Raw genomic sequence first — 16,676 nt, 5'->3', positions numbered from 1 at the left:
TCAATACTGTGAGAATGACTATACTACCCCAAACAACCTACAGATTCAATGCAATCCCTATCAAACCACCAATGACATTTTTCACAGAACTAGAATAAAAAAATTCACAATTTGTATGGAATCACAAAGACCCTGAATAGCCAAAGAGAAAGAAAAAGAGAGCTGGAGGAATGAGGTTCCCTGTCTTCAAACTGTACTACAAAGCTACAGTAAAAGCAAAGCTACAGCACTAGCAGAGAAACAGAAATACAGATCAGAGTAACAGGATAGAAAGCCCAGAGACAAACACACACACATATGACCACCTAATCCACAACAAAGTAGAATATATAATAGAGAAAAGACTGTCTCTTCAATAAGTGGTGTCTGTAAAACTGGACAGCTACATGTAAAAGAATGAACTTACAACACTCCCTAACACCATACACAAAAATAAACTTAAAATGGATTAAAGACCTAAATGTAAGATGGGAAACTATAAAACTCTTAGAGGAAAACATAGGAAGAACACTCTTTGACATAAATCACAGCAAGATCATTTTTGATTCACCTCCTAGAGTAATGAAAATAAAAACACACAATAAAAACCAACAAATGGGACCTAATAAAACTTAAAGCTTTTGCACAGCAAAGAAAACCATAAATGAGACAAAAAAGACAGCCCTCAGAATAGGAGAAAATATTTGTAAACAAAGCAACTGACAAGGAATTAATCTTCAAAATACACAAACAGCTCATGCAGCTCAATATCAAAAAAAGCACATGAAAAGATGCTTAACATCACTAATTATTAGAGAAATGCAGATCAAAACTACAATGAGATCTCACCTCACACTGGTCAGAATGGCCATCATCAAAAAATCTACAAACAATAAATGATGCAGAAGGTGTGGAAAAAAGGGAACCCTCTTATACTGTTGATGGGAATGTAAATTGATGCAGCTGCTTTGAAGAATAGTATGGAGGTTCCTTAAAAAACCAAAAAATATAACTACCGTATGACCCAATAGTCCCACTACTGAGCATATACCATGAGAAACCCATAATTTAAAAAGACACCTGCACCCCAATGTTCACTGAAGCACTATTTACAATAGCCAGGACATGGAAGCAACCTAAATGTCCATCGGCAGATGAATGGATAAAGACGATGTGGTACATATACACAATGGCATATCACTCAGTCGTAAAAAGGAACAGAATTGGGTCATTTTTAGAGATGTGGATGTACCTAGAGACTGTCATACAGAGTGAAGTAAGTCAGAAAGAGAAAAACAAATATACATTAACTCATATATGTGGAATCTAGAAAAGTGGTACAGATGAACGTATTTGCAGGTCAGGAATAAGGATGCAGATGTAAAGAACGGACATGTGGACATTGTGAGGGGAGGGGGCATGAGATGAATTTGGAGATTGGTATTGATGTACGTGCACTGCCCCGTGCAAAACAGATAGCTAGTGGAAACCTGCTGTACAGTGCAGGGAGCTTCTGCACTGCAGTGACGTAGATGGGTGGGAAGCGGGGAGGTGGGAGGGAGATCCAAGAGGGAGAGAATATATGTATACTATAGCTGATTCACTTCTTTGTACAGCAGAATCTAACACAACATTGTAAACCGACTATACCCAAATTAGAAAAAGAAAAAAACTTACTTTGTATTCCTGAAATTCATTAAGGAAGGGTTAGAATTACATTAAGTGTAGTCATGACTTTTTCATCCTAAATTCTGGGATTTTGGATGAGTTACTTATCACATTACCTTCTCTGAATCTCTTGTTGAGCTCTAAATTCTTTGAATTCAGGTACCTACTGTAATTTTTTCTGTATTCCTAAAGCAGAAAGTCTAGCAAATGGTTTCTAGAAGGAAAGAATGGTGTTAGCCAGTTCAGGTCTTATGAAGTCTAAAGACTCCAAATCCATTACTTGCTCCAAATTCCATCGCCTGCCTTCTAAGAGTGGTGGAAAAAAAAAAAAAAAGACAGCCTTTCATTTTTATTTCAGATTTATTGGAATGTTTAAAGAAATGTCTCTTTTCTGCTGACAGGATCCCAAAACATGTATACAGTGGCAGAACTCCTGGCTTCCTAAAGAAAAGGAAGAGGAAATAAAAGAAAAAAATGAATTCTACTAAAAGAAATTCAAGTTATAAAATCACTCCACCAAGGGGTCACACAGACTCATAAGAGGGAAGAGCCCATGTTATGTCTAAATATTGCCCTGCTGAGGTAAAGGGGAGGAACATCTAAAACTGAGCTTTCATCATCTCTGGCCACCTCTCAATCTATATCAGCTAACCTTGAGAAAGGGCCATCTATCTCTGAAGAACTTTGAGAGGAGTGCAGTGTGCTCTGCACTAAACAACAGAAAGGCATCCTTTCATTATCCACTGTTTATTATATTAGACCTTGAGATCTTGACCAGGATGTAGTTCAGCACTCTTCCCCCAACCTCGCCCCACCCATACTACACACACACATCTGTCCCTACAACTTACTTTTTTAATATCCTGGAAAGAGGTAGAAACATCTTGTCAAAGTCACTCTTTCAGCAGTGGGCATCTGTGCCCTACCATCTGGCAGCTCAAATGAAAATCGAACCTAAAAGTAAACGAAGGTCTGTAGATTTTGTTTTTCCTGAGTAAAAGAATTTTCACTTATGCTGGAAAAATTGCAAAAAGTATAGCAAAATAAGTGATAAAAACAAAAAGTTTGTGCCTCTGTACAGATCAGCAATACACATCTAAGATGGAATGACCATGCTTTTAAAAGCTACTGAATCTAATAGATATGAATACAAGCAAATTAAAGTCCACTCATTTGTCTATTCAGAAAAGAGAGGAGTTCAAATAATTGATTGTCTTCTAGGGGGTTTCTAGGTCACAAAACTTGGAACTGGCTTCCAGGTTGGCTGACTCATCAAAGACCCTCAAAACTCATTTGAAATGGAGAGCAGTTTTTAGTAGAAAAACATGTCCAGAGCTGCTCCGTAGAGAGTTAGAACAAACAGGTAAGTAGAGTGTGAGAAGTATCTAGCACCTACCTTTCGGAAAATTTCTTCCAGGTCACAAAACCAGGCATATTCTTGCAAATGTTCAATGAGTTTAATAATAAAAAGAGAACCCAATACAGGATGTCGCCAAGAAACATTATCTGTGAAGAAAGCACATTCCAAATTTCATGCAAAGTCTTGCCTGACCACAAAAATGGAGTCCTAGGATTTCTATTCCAGCTGAGGCAGGATGTTGAGTTTATGTTGTTTCCTACAGACTGTATGCCATTTTAAACTGAATATATTCATCATTTAGTGTGTATATTTTCACTGATACTTGCCAATAGTTAAAGTCATGTGAAGTATACTATATAAGGTATAGATGTTAGGACAGCACAGTCTCTGAGTTCAAGGAAACACAAGTCTAGTAAACAAGGAGAGAAAGGCAGAATGCGGTGGAAGGGAGTGACTGGGCTTTGAGAAAGAAATACCTGAGTGTGGATCCCAGGAGTACTACTTAGTGACTTGATAGTTAATTATATGTTCTGAAATGCAATGGCTTTGACTGCAATGGGTAGGGTAATAACTTCTGCCACAAAGATATATTTTCATATTAGATGTAATGTATCACAAGAATCTGGGGGAATATAGGATATATAATACCCAGTCTATACAAGGTAATCATATTAATAATATTTCAGTTTATCTACTTTATAATTTAATTAAAATCAAATAATACTGACCATAAGGTATTTAGACAAAGAAAATATTAACTAAATATGAAAATGGTACCAACAGCAAAGAAATACATACCTAGAAAACATTTCAGAGGGAAAGATCATATTCTATTGGAGGACAAAACAGTCTTATGGAAAAGACATTGAAAAAGAATAATTATACAAAATAGTAGGGACATAGAAGTTATAAGCCATTTTAAAGTTATGCAAAGGAATATATAAGAAAAGTATCAATACCTGTGCATTTAACATGGTTACATGCTTTAAAAACCTTTTTGCCAATAAACATGGTAATAAAAGGTAAAATAGTAATGGATTAATATCCTATCTAAAACTACAACTGTCTTACGAAGCTGGTTCCAGTTAAAGGAAGTAGGTGGGAGAGAGTTGCAGGCTGGTATCTCTGTAAGTTCTTTGTGAAATTAGGTAGGGGAAGGTCACTTTTCTTCAGAAGAGCACTACATACAATGTAATTGGGATTAATACCAGAGAATGTGAAACTAGGTTTACTTTTGGAAACTGAAGACAACTGAACTGGAGTTTCTATGAATCATCTGGAAAGGAGGGTAAGGAAAGTGAATGAAAAGGAGACAGAAATCACCAAGATGGATGACAAGAAGACAGGGGGCTACAAAGTCTATAATTGCCAGGGGTAAATCTCTTGTGGAAGACTGGGATCAAAGGATTAAAAAAAAATAGTTATGTCTAATATTAAGTCTGCTAAATATACACAAACTGTAAATGTGTGGAGGTTTTGCTTAGTGTCATTGTTTTCAATTGTTGAAAAAAATTGATTTCTACATCAAGATATAGTCAACACACGAAGTGAGAGAGTGTCATGGACATATATACACTGCCAAATGTAGAATAGATAGCTAGTGGGAAGCAGCCACATGGTACAGGGAGATAAGCTCGGTGCTTTGTGTCCACCTAGAGGTGTGGGATAGGGAAGGTGGGAGGGAGACGCAAGAGGGAGGAGATATGGGGATATATGTACATGTACAGCTGATTCACTTTGCTATAAAGCAGAAACTAACACACCATTGTAAAGCAATTATACTCCAATAAAGATTTAAAAAAAAGGTTATGATCAACAGAATGCAAAAAGCAGGCTATCTCTGGAGAGATGCCACCTTATTATAGAAAATAATATGGAAATGAAACTATTTGATCAGAGGCAAGTTTTTAAGGTTGGAAGTAATCAAGAGAATGTCAATGTCCAAGAAATTCCAAAGCATAGTGTATGACTTTTATTTAAACCTTTATATGGAAAGTAACTCAAGGTAAAACCTTGAATTAAGTTACAACATAGAAACATCTTTAATAGTTGCCATCATTTAATGTGCACTTTACTCTGTCATGCTCAATATTTCATATTTATTATCTCATTTAATCCTTACAACAATGATATTTGTATTCACATATATTAGTGAGGAATTCAAAGAAAGCCCAGAGAAGCTACATACAGAGTACTAAATGACAGAGTCAAAATATAATTGGCAGTACTCTTAATCTAAAACCTAGACTTAGAATCATTCAGGTTGTTTCTGTTTCATAAACTCCATATTTCTGTTTGAAACAACTTTAACTTAGGGACCCAATATGCTTTGTCTGCTTTTCTCCTTCTCCCTACCCCTTTTATAAATACCACAGTTTTATAATACTTGTCTAGGCAAATTGAACTGTTGAGAGATCCCAAAATGTAGACCTTTTGGTATGTGGAGTCAGATTCTAATTTACTTCAGTGTGGATATGTTTCTATTTATTTCTCACAGTCCAGGAAAATATTTTGCACCATGGGAGTTTACTAGTTACTAATTTAGTAAAAATATATGTATATTTATTTGGTCTCCATGGATAAGGGGAATTGAAGGTGTAACTGAGAGGAAGGCTTGAGTTAGTCTTCAAGAGTCTCATGAAAAGTTCAACACAGATATCCACACTCTAATGGATGGTTGTGAGTTTCTGCATTGGTAATGCCCACAAACGTGTCTTACACAGATACCCATTACCTGGTGTTGAAGAGCAGAAAGCAATAAAATCCTTCTCTACGTGGGCTTTCTTAATGGCATCATCCTCAAAATCTTCTGGAGCCAATAAGGAACAGTTTCCAGAAGCTTCTACTGAATCTTTTAGCCATACCACTCCTTGATTCTCTGGAAAGACAAGATTTGGTCCCTTGTTCTATCAATAGTCAAGAGAACTTTCTCCCCTAAACATCTGTTCAACCATATTTACTAATTTATTTGTCATTAGCTTTAATTCACATGCAGATACACACATAACTTTCAAAAACTATCTTTTCAACAACGCTTATCTTAAGAGGCTCATCTTATCTCTCCTAACCCTCAAATGAATATATCCCATCCAAGTATCCCAACCAAGTATCAAAGTCTTAAGATTAAAAGTGGTATCTCAGCTGAAAATGGAACAAATATCTTCCAACCAGTCATACAATTCATAGAAGCTACACTCTTGTTTGTAATGTCAAAGAACATCTACTGTCACCAAAAAAGATTATAACCTTTTTTGAGTAGACTCAAAGGAATTGAAAAATACTGGATACATACAGATGATGAGATCAAAACTTCAGCGTCTGTGTTCTAACAGACATCAGCACTCACCACCACGGCAGGCCTGGATAATGATCACCTTGGGTTTGTCTTTCAAACTTGGACAATTCCATGTGTTCAAAATTTGAAAGATGGTGTTGACTTTTAATACATCTTGGACTTCTTCAGAGTATTTCTTCCCACAAACGCCAGTCCGGATTCCATGAGACATGAGCACCAGAAAAGTACTATCAGAGGTCCGGTGCTCTGGGCGAGCAGCAAATGCCTTCAGCTCTATAGTCATATCCTGAAAGAGACATACCACTGATTTTGAACTATGTGATTGGTTATCATGGCACCTTGGAATCCAATAAAGAGACATTAAGGAATTGCTGAATGATATGAAAATCAATGAAATACAAAAGGAAAATTTAAGTTTCAATTCACGGAAAGGTGAAGAAAGTGTTATGGGGTGCCATTCAGGGATTTCTGGTAGAATGTAAGGGACTATTTATTTATTTATTTAGCTGTGGACATTATTGAATTAATAGAACACTTCCCAGTTAAAAGTTTTACCAGACCCTTGCTAAAAGACTCTATGTTAAAAAAAAAAAAAAAAAGACTCTAGGTTAGAAGCATGAAGTACCCTACAAGAACAAATTTAGATTTTAGACTGTCAAGAGATTAAGTTTCTGGTTCTACAACCAATCTTTCTAACATATTTAGGAATATAAAGGGCATGACCATTGTCTCTACATTATGACAGACATTACCGAAGCGGTGAGATTTTCTTTCACATCCACACTGTACCCCAGACCTTCTAGTAGCATCTTCATGTTTCTGATATCAACATCAGCTCCATCTCTCCTGGGAAGATTTTCAAACTCTGTGTTGCAGATAATGAGGGCAATACGTGTGCGGATTGACCTTTCCATTATTGGGTAAATCTGTAAGAAATGCAGGTTGGATGCACAGTCTTGTTCTCTCTAATTAAATATTCATCTTGTAGGTATAAGACAGCTTCTCCTCCCTTAGTCCTACATAGAAACCTAATCTCTTGTAAATGGATAAAAGCAGAGAGGGAGAATGAGTCCTACCATAGGAGTGGAATGAAATTTGCAAATGCCCAGATGGCAGCTGAGCACTTGATTTAATTACTTTTGAGAGGTAGGGCTGTGTGAGATGAACTGGCTTGGAGTCATAATGACTCAATTTTAAAATGTATTCCTTGACTTACTGGTTTAGCCAAAATAGTTAACAATCCATGTCTCAGTTTCCTGATCTCTAAAATGGGTTATTTTGAGGGTTCAAGGTGTTATTAATAGCAACTTCCTTAGAACAGTGTCTGATTCATATTAAGCATTAAATAGATACTATTGTTGTTATCATTATAATTATTCACTCAGGGGATTGGACCAAACTTGGAAATCTTTACATAAACCTGGGAAATAGGAAACCTTTATGTAAGGGAAGAGCAGGATGGTTTTCCAGAACCTCTCAAGGAAATTAGCTCTAAGGCAGAACACTGCAGTTTTGAATGGTCTCCAGTGTATATTTCACCCGGATCCTTATGTTCTGAGCACAGCACCTCTGCTGACTTTTCTTTCCATATCCTTTGGGCTGTTTCTAGGGGGCAAAGCTTGAGGTTCCCTCCTGGCCCTGAAGATGCAAACTTAACTGGGTTGTCCTGCATTGCCTGAGGAGCTGCAAGAGACAAGAAACATTATGAATAATGGCATTCCTGAGTGTCCCATTTGGTGCTCCTCCTAGAATCATCTGTGTGTGAAGCCACGGAGGAGGAAATTAATCTTTAGGAAGACAATCCTGGGCTAGTCCTTAGCATCATTAAATGCATCTCTGCTAAAGGAATATATTCCAAGCCAGAGATTTCCAGTGGTGTGATACAGTCATCACAACGCTTCATCTCTTGGAATCAGCATTTCACAAATCTTTTTCATTAAAATAATCGAAAGGGAGTTTTTTAAGGCCATGCATGATAAAATTCTCAGAAAACAATATGTTAGATAAAATAGTTAAGATATAAATGTATTTCAAATAATTGAAAGTTAGGATAATGGAGGTAGACCTTAATGAATCTATTTCAATGATTTTTTTAAAAAAATACGTTTATGTATCTATTTATTTAGTTATTTATTTGCTTAACAGGCATGATAGGCATTAGAGATGTGAAGGAAAGAAAGAAAGAGAGAAAAAAAGTAAGAAAGAAAGAAAGTGAGCCTTTGTCCTAACCTTTAAGATCTCTCTACTGTGTGTACATATAGTGAGAAGGAGAAGATATTGAATACATGAACTAGAATTAATATGAAATAGAATGATAAATACGAAAATCAAGGTGTACTCTTAGAGAGATTTAAAGCACTAAGCATTGATTGCACAAATATATGAGGAAGAGTTTCCACAGCAGTTCATGTGAAAAAAGCCTTGGGGGTTTCTTTGATCACAAGTTCAACACCATCCAATAATGTGATGTATTTTCTAAAGAAATTAACATAATCTTTGTCTCCAAATAGAAATAAGTTTTCTTGATATTTGGAAGATCCTTTAGAAACTAAACTATTCAAGCAAGAAACCTATTCAATTTTGAAAGGGAATTTGAAGAAAATTATGTATATTCAGGTAAACCAAGGTAGCATGAAGTGTGTTGACTGTGGAGAAAGTAAGAGATAATTAGAATGGATATATCTGAGAAAACTATAGAAATCAGTATTATGTGGAAGAAATGTATTCCTTCATAAAGGAGTCTGAAGAACAATAGAAAACATTAAAGATAAATATTTGGATTTTGTTAGAACTAATTTTTCTTATGGCATTTGGTTTTATAGTGAGTGTCCCATCCCATGAAATAGCTAAGAAAATATGCACCCTTAATTGATTCACTAGAGTAATTTCTAAACTTGGTGAAATATTTGCTTCTGTGGCCTCTAAATTTCTTCCAAATTAAGGGTATTTTTATTTTAAGAGAAAAGGGTCACTTTGTGATGAAATCTATCCACAACTGTGGATGAAATACTGTTCCAGGACAAGTAAAGCACTGATTATTTGATAAGCAAGAAGCTAGATTCAGACAAATATAAAGTTTGCTAATAAGAAATCTAATGCATATTGACCTTGATTCAATAAAGCTGAGACCACCATTTTCAGGGTAGAGAATGAAATATTTTTAAGAACTTCTTTGTGATTTGGGACCTAGGTATTTCTTGTGCTACCTTCGATATTGTGTAGAATTAAAAGTTTTTCATTTAAGTTTTGTGGCAGAGACTGGCTAGCTGTTCAACAAGACACTTTATTCTTTTTTTCCTGGACACATAGCTGATCTATATTGCCAACAAATCCAGTGACTTGGTGTGACCATATAACTAAGTTCTAGACAATGGGATGCAAGCTGAAATACTGTGTGATTCATCCAGGTCAAGCCTAGCAAAGTCTATCACAAATGATCCCACATACTCTTTCCAATGTCATTAACTTGACTGTTATTACCACAGTTATTCTGACATCATATGTTGCAGATATCAGATGATGGAAGAGGCCTAGGTATCTGAATTAGCACTTGGAGGAAAGCTGCCTTCTGATGAAAAATGCCCATTTTAGAATTTTTGTGATTTGGGAAAAGCTTTTCTATCATATCTGAGCCATTATAAATATGTCTGTGTTATAACGTTCCATATCATCTTAACTGATACAGATATGTGTAGTGTCATTTCCATCCCTAAATTTATGGTTGGCTTTAATTTGATGGTGGAGCTTCTTAAATGCCTATTCATTCACTACTCATATATTCATGTAAGTTCAATAAAAGCAAGACCCTTTCTTGTTTCGTTCATTACTCTCTAAATAGTTTATAGAATAGGGTCTGTAACACAGTTGGCATGTGCTAAATATTTTCTAATGGCATAGCAAATAGTAGTGACTCTGGCCACATTAGTCAGTGAAATAGTCTTAACAAATATATGTTCATACACATTACAGGTCAACTTCTATTAGATGTTATCTATAAATAAATCAGATATGTTCAATTTCCTCATTAAGCTTAAAGTTCTGTGAGGGAAAAGGATGTATTTACTAAAAAAAAAATACAAGAAAAATATATTGAGAGTTATGACTGGAGAATTATGGAACACTGTAGCAATGGGGGCTCTGAAATCTAATTGTAGAAGTAGAAATGCAGAGACAGATCTGAATTTGAGAGAGAAATCAATAAAATCTGGCTGCTGCTTGAATGTTGGAAGTGAGGAAGAAGAAAGAGTCTATGATAATTTCAGGTTTCTGGTTTGAATAACTGGGTAATGGTGGCACCATTAATCAAGATAGAGGAAAGTGGAAGGGAAGCAAGGTGGGGGAAGGATGGAAAGCTATCTCTGGGCTCATGTAGAGTAAAAGTGTCTGCAGGAGATATGAGTGTACATGTTCAGTAGACACTTAGTGAAGTGTGGCACTCAAGTGGTTAGTCAGGATTTGAGATACAGATTCAGAATTTGTTGGTATAAACATGATAGTGAAGCTATAGAAACAGCTCCTGCTAAAGCAGAATAGAGTAAGAAGAGAAAATGGTATAGAATAAATCTGTGGGAATTACTCATAGCACCCCTTACCCTGGATTCATCCCATTAATCTGTAGTTAATGTCAGGGAAGGTGGGGTTCAAAGAATGACATTGCTTTGAAAATACCATTACCTGGGAAAGGAGGAACCACCACTTGGGATTCTTGTATATTAAGATAATTCCCAGATTGTGAACCTGAGGAAAGATGAAGGACATTAAAATAGTCACAGTCTCTGAAGATTCTTACCCCAATGTGTTAGACACACAGCCTCTGTAATCTGCATTTGACTTACTCACTCAAATCTATTAATGTCTTCTCTGGGGTCACTATGCATTGTGATTGTCAATTTCAAGGACAAGGATTGAGATTTAATTATTTAAGGTTTTATAAGGATCTCACTGTAGCAACACCCACCTGAGAAACTTATTCCAGAAACTTAAGAATTGGCATGAGCCAACAAATTAAAAATACTCCAAGTTTTTCTCTCATAGTACCTATTGAAGACAAGATTTCTATAGGCAAAATATGGTTCATGTCTCTGTTGTGAATGGAGGAGAGCCATAGGACATCCCACAAAACTTCAAGTCCAAGGAAGCAGGCTGCAGTTTGTCCCATCTTTCCCATGTAGACTGCTGGACTAAATTAACCATCAATAAATTCAAGAACATTTTCTGGAGGAGGCCTTGCTATTGTAGTATTGTGTCTGCTAAGAAGTTATTTTATATCTCTCCCTTTACAGTACATTTAAATATTACATCCAATTATCATATACTAGCACCCTGAAACAACTGGCAAATAGACGAGGAGGAAACAAGTCATGACAACCCTGACAGAGGAGGCATCATCTGACAACTAGGGAGGCAGACTCCAGGAATTAGAATTATCACGAGTTGTATAAGTGCCTCTACAGTTCAAGGACTATAAGTTGAAAGAAATATGACAAGGAAGAAGACACTTTGGTTATTATACAAATATTCTAGAACCTTACTGTTATTGATTGATTGTCTTTAATTCTTGAGGCAGGGGTTAAAGTAAAATATGTATCAAAAAAAACAAACACACACACAAAGAAATTCGACTCAGAAAACATTTGCTGTGTCACTCAGAGGGGCACAGGCTTCTCTCAATCCTTAGGAAAAAAATGGCTTCTTGCTTTCAAATAACATCTTCTTCCCCTGAATGACTTCCAGAAGCACAAAAGAAACCCGTAACTGTAAGTCCATCAGAGCTCCTGTTTTTTTTTTTTGTTATTTGTTTTTGTTTTTTTTTTTTATGGAGGAACTAGGGAACTACAGAAGTGGCAGCTCAGATGGTTGAACCTGTACTGGGCCCTCAGGAGACTAGAGTAGGGGAGCTGGGCCTCCCAGAATGGTCCCCAGCAGAGTACCATGCTAGTGCACAATCTTATTCAAAAGAAAATGCAAGGGGGCAACTAAAAGAGTCTGCTTAAAATCCTTACTTTTCTGTAAAAGTTGAATTTATTCTCTGAGAGTTCCACTATCCCTGAAATATATTTTATTCCACCTGGAGAGCAAAATTTGGAGAGAAGTTGGACAAAGTATTTGATTACAGACCTTAAACCTTTGTGTCTGATGACTACATAAGTTCCTAGGGACCTCTAGGCTTTAACTAACTATTTTAACTAACTAACTAGATGAATCAATAGTGCCTTGCTAGGAGGACTAGAGGATATAGCATGAAGCTTTTCAAGACTGTTCTCATGACCTTCAACAAATAAGCTACGACGTTCTCAGGATAGGAAATAAGCTTTAATCAAAATAAGGCCACTAAGGGCTTCCCTGGTGGCGCAGTGGTTGAGAGTCTGCCTGCCAATGCAGGGGACACGGGTTCGTGCCCCGGTCTGGGAAGATCCCACATGCCACGGAGCAGCTAGGCCCGTAAGCCATGGCCACTGAGCCTGCGCGTCCGGAGCCTGTGCTCCGCAACGGGAGAGGCCACAGCAGTGAGAGGCCCGTGTACCGCAAAAAAAAAAAAAAAAAAAAAAAGAGAAGCCCTGTAAGACCAAAAGAACAGGAACAAAGAAGAAAAGAGACAGAGGGGATGCAGAATGACCACTGATATAGAAATGGGGCCCTGAAGCCAGAAGTAGGGAAGTTGTTTGCAAACTAACATGACCAATGAAGAAATCAGATGTTAGGCATAAAGAAACATGGCCTACATGAACTTCAGTCTGAGTCATTGACCCTTACCTGAGGAAAGCCCCAGTGTTCCTGCAAGGAGGGAGTCATCTTCACGAATATGACTGATGCAAATTTGGCATGCCTGGGGCCCTTTCCGAATAACAGAGTCTATTAAAGCTCGGGCCTTATCCATAACTGTAGCATTTTCATCTCTTACTTTCTCCATCTCCTCCTGGTTCAGCACTCTTTTCTCTAATAGCTCATCCAGCAAGCCATTTATTGTACCCAGGCCCACTGAGTGGACAAACAGCTTTCTCTTCTCCTTCAGGACCTTGTCTGTTGGAAACACAAGGATGCCTCAAGTCACAGAAACAGCCTCATTTTCCTTTCATCTCAGCAACGGATTATAGAATCCTTTAGATTTAATCAATAAAATGTCCCTCCCCACACAGTGTGGTAATCCTGAGGACACCCACATCTCTTATTCTTCCCTCAGTATTACCCATATGCTCACTGTGTGGCCTGAAGACTCAGATTTACTACCTCCAACTTAGTACCTGAAAACCAGGGGTCGTCATAACGTACCTCATGTTTATTCAACTGTGCGTAATAAAATAATGAAATAGTGATTGCCCATTTCCTTTGGGGACAACAACTGCTGGTACCATTCTATGCCAATTCTGCATCGTCTGTCAGACTATGACATTTAAGAATTCAGTTAAGATTGCAAAATGACAGCAGGATACCAGCCAGTAAAGCCCGGTTCCTTTCTGGACCTTGTCTTCCCTTTTTAAAGACTGGGGGGCTTCTGGGCCCCTTCTCTCCTTCCCTTTGCCCCCACCCCTCCCTCTCTTTGCACTCCCTCTGTTCTGCTCACCTAAACATTCACAGAACTTAATTATGGTTTCTGCAAAAACCAGCCCCTTCCAAAACTATTCTTTCAAGAAAGAAACTCACCGGCCATAGCTTTTCTCTCTTAGCCTTGGTGTGTTGTATGAAACTGAAAGCATGTTCCACCTTCCTTTTCAGCAGGGCGTGTACACATTGCAAAATACCCATGACACATGCATATATATGCATTTTTTGTTGTTGTTCCAAAGAAATTATCAGATTACTGAAACTTAGGCCACATCAGGGAGTGTATCCTTCACGAGAACTTGACTCACGTCAGGGTAGGAAGGGAAAGGGGCTTACAGAATAAGAAAAGAGTGAGAAAGTATATATACAATTAAACTCACATAATAATGAAGTGTGATCTGCAAAAGCAACTCATTCTTTGGTATCTTCATTCATTCAGGCTGCTCTAACAAAATACCACAGACTGTATGACTTATAAACAAGAGAAATGTATTCCTCACAGTTCCAGAGGCTCAGAGTCTAAGATCAGGGTGCCAGCATTGTTGAGTTGTGGTGAAGTTCCTTTTATGAGTTGCAGACTGCCAATCTCTCACCATTGTCCTCACATGGCAGAAAGAACAAGGTATCTCTCTGGGAATCTCTGTTATAAGGGTTCTGCCCTCATGATCAATTCAACACCCAAAGGTCCCACCTCCTAATACCATCACCTTGGGCATTAGGTTTTGAACATGTGAATTTGGCACAGACATTCAACCTACAGTACTGGGAGAAGATGAACCACTGTGATCCATGGTCCCACCTCATGACTCTGGGCTGTGTCCTAGGAGCTGTTTGTCTCTGTGAAGCTTTTAGGAAGGGAACTTCCTAAAAAGTTCTACTGAAAGAACTTCCTACATTTTCTATTTTTAGGAAAGAAACATTTCTCACCAGAATCAAATCTAACACTCTTCTTTTCAAGTGGCTCTGTTTTGAGGGGCAATGCAGAGATAAAAGCACAGGCTCCAGACTCAGAATGTTGGACTTAGCATTTTCACTATATGTTCTTGGGCAAGGTATAGAACTTTTCTATGCTTTGCTTCCTCTATCTGTAAAATGCTTTCATTAATAGTACATACATACACAGTTTTGAGCATTAAGTAGGTGAAAATGTGGAAATTGCATAGAACATTTCCTGACACATGATAAACAAACAATAAGTGGTGTTATTATTTATAATATAAATATTTTACACTAGAAAAATAGCCAAGGTTAATTATCTGCAGATTTTCCTTCTATCTTTTGTGCAACACATTTATTCATTCATCTAGCAAATATATATGGATGACCTACTCCATACCAGACACTGTTATAGGTGCCAGGGTTTAGCCAAAACAAACAATGGTCCCCTACCCACCATGGCCTCACATTCAAAATGAAAAGACAAACATGAAACCGAACATGCGTAACTAGGATATTCAGAATATTAGATGTGGTAAGTGTTACGGAGGAAAAATTAATTAGGGAAGCAGGTTATGAATGTTGGAAGACTCATTAATACTAAAAATAAAGGAGTCCGGAAAGGCACAAGAAGTCATTGCTTTTTGTAAACACATGTACAATTAATTATCCCAGAAATAAACTCAATGTGGCCAATTTATTTTAGATATATTTGATATATTTGATGAAAAATGGGCTAGTAAAAAAATGCATATATTAGGCCTTCATGCTTATCAGTTTACTTACTGAAAATACTTTTGGAGAATGTAAATTGGTACAACCACTATGGAGAACAGTATGGGGGTTCCTTAAAACACTAAAAATAGAACTACCATATGATCCAGCAATCCCACTCCTGGACATATATCCGGAAAAAAACATAATTTGAAAAGATACATGCACCTCAAAATTCACTGCAGCACTATTTACAACAGCCAAGGCATGGATGCAACCTAAATGTCCATCAACAGAGGAATGGATAAAGAAGAGATGGTACATACATAAAATGGAATATTACTCATCCATGCAAAAGAATGAAATAATGCCATTTGCAGCAACATGGATGGACCTAGAGATTATCATACTAAGTTAAGGAAATCAGACAAAGACAAATATCATATGATATCACTTATATGTGGAATCTAAAAAATGATAAAATGAACTTATTTCCAAAACACAAACTGACTCACAGACTTTGAAAACAAACTTATGGTTACCAAAGGAAAAACGTGAGAGGGAGGGATAAATTAGGAGTTTGGGATTAACATATACATACTAGTATATATAAAATAGATAATCAGCAAGGACTTAATGTCCATGGGAAACTCTACTCAGTATTCTGTAATAACCTATATGGAAAAAGAAGCTGAAAAAGAATGGATATATGTATATGTATAACTGAATCACTTTGCTGTACACCTGAATCTAACAGAACATTGTAAATCAACTATACTCCAATATAAAATAAAAATTAAATTAAAAAAATTTAAAAATAAAACAAAAAATAAAACACTTTGGGCATTATTACCTTATTATCTTAAGACAATAAGGATCCAGAGTTACTAAAATGTTCTGTGTGTGTGTGTGTGTGTGTACATTCACACATGCTTGAAATATCTAAATTAAATATTGATAGCTCTATGACTATTGTTTTAAAACTCTGTACAATTACAAACAAACTGGCTTTTGCATGTGGGCACCAGTTTTGCTCCCTGCACTCTAGGCTAAGTGTTAAATTTATTTTAATTAGAAAATTCACTGTGTAGATTTTAGTAGTATGCCAGTGTATGCATATAATACAGTTTGTTTACTCCAGCACCTATAATGGGCATTTGGGATATCTTCCATGACTCTACT

The 16,676-nt window shown here is 36.9% G+C and overlaps 1 protein-coding gene across 1 annotated transcript; it reads right to left on the bottom strand.

The window, feature by feature from the left end:
- Window positions 1-1,988: 1,988 nt before the first annotated feature.
- On the bottom strand, window positions 1,989-13,990 carry CASP1 (caspase 1). Its single transcript, XM_004319451.4, has 10 exons — window positions 13,944-13,990; window positions 13,056-13,322; window positions 10,977-11,039; window positions 7,870-7,985; window positions 7,055-7,228; window positions 6,354-6,588; window positions 5,742-5,885; window positions 3,044-3,153; window positions 2,499-2,601; window positions 1,989-2,088 (listed from the first exon to the last, which is right to left on the bottom strand). Exons 1-9 carry the CDS (start codon window positions 13,948-13,950, stop codon window positions 2,503-2,505), a joined length of 1,215 nt encoding a protein of 404 aa, XP_004319499.1. The 5' UTR covers window positions 13,951-13,990; the 3' UTR covers window positions 1,989-2,088; window positions 2,499-2,502.
- Between the last annotated feature and the right edge of the window lie 2,686 nt (window positions 13,991-16,676).

The sequence above is a fragment of the Tursiops truncatus genome, chromosome 8 (genome assembly GCF_011762595.2).
Source record: "Tursiops truncatus isolate mTurTru1 chromosome 8, mTurTru1.mat.Y, whole genome shotgun sequence".
In the NCBI taxonomy this organism is placed as follows: domain Eukaryota; kingdom Metazoa; phylum Chordata; class Mammalia; order Artiodactyla; family Delphinidae; genus Tursiops; species Tursiops truncatus.
The sequence above is the reverse complement of the archived record's forward strand: the minus strand, read 5'-3'. Positions and strand labels throughout refer to the sequence as shown.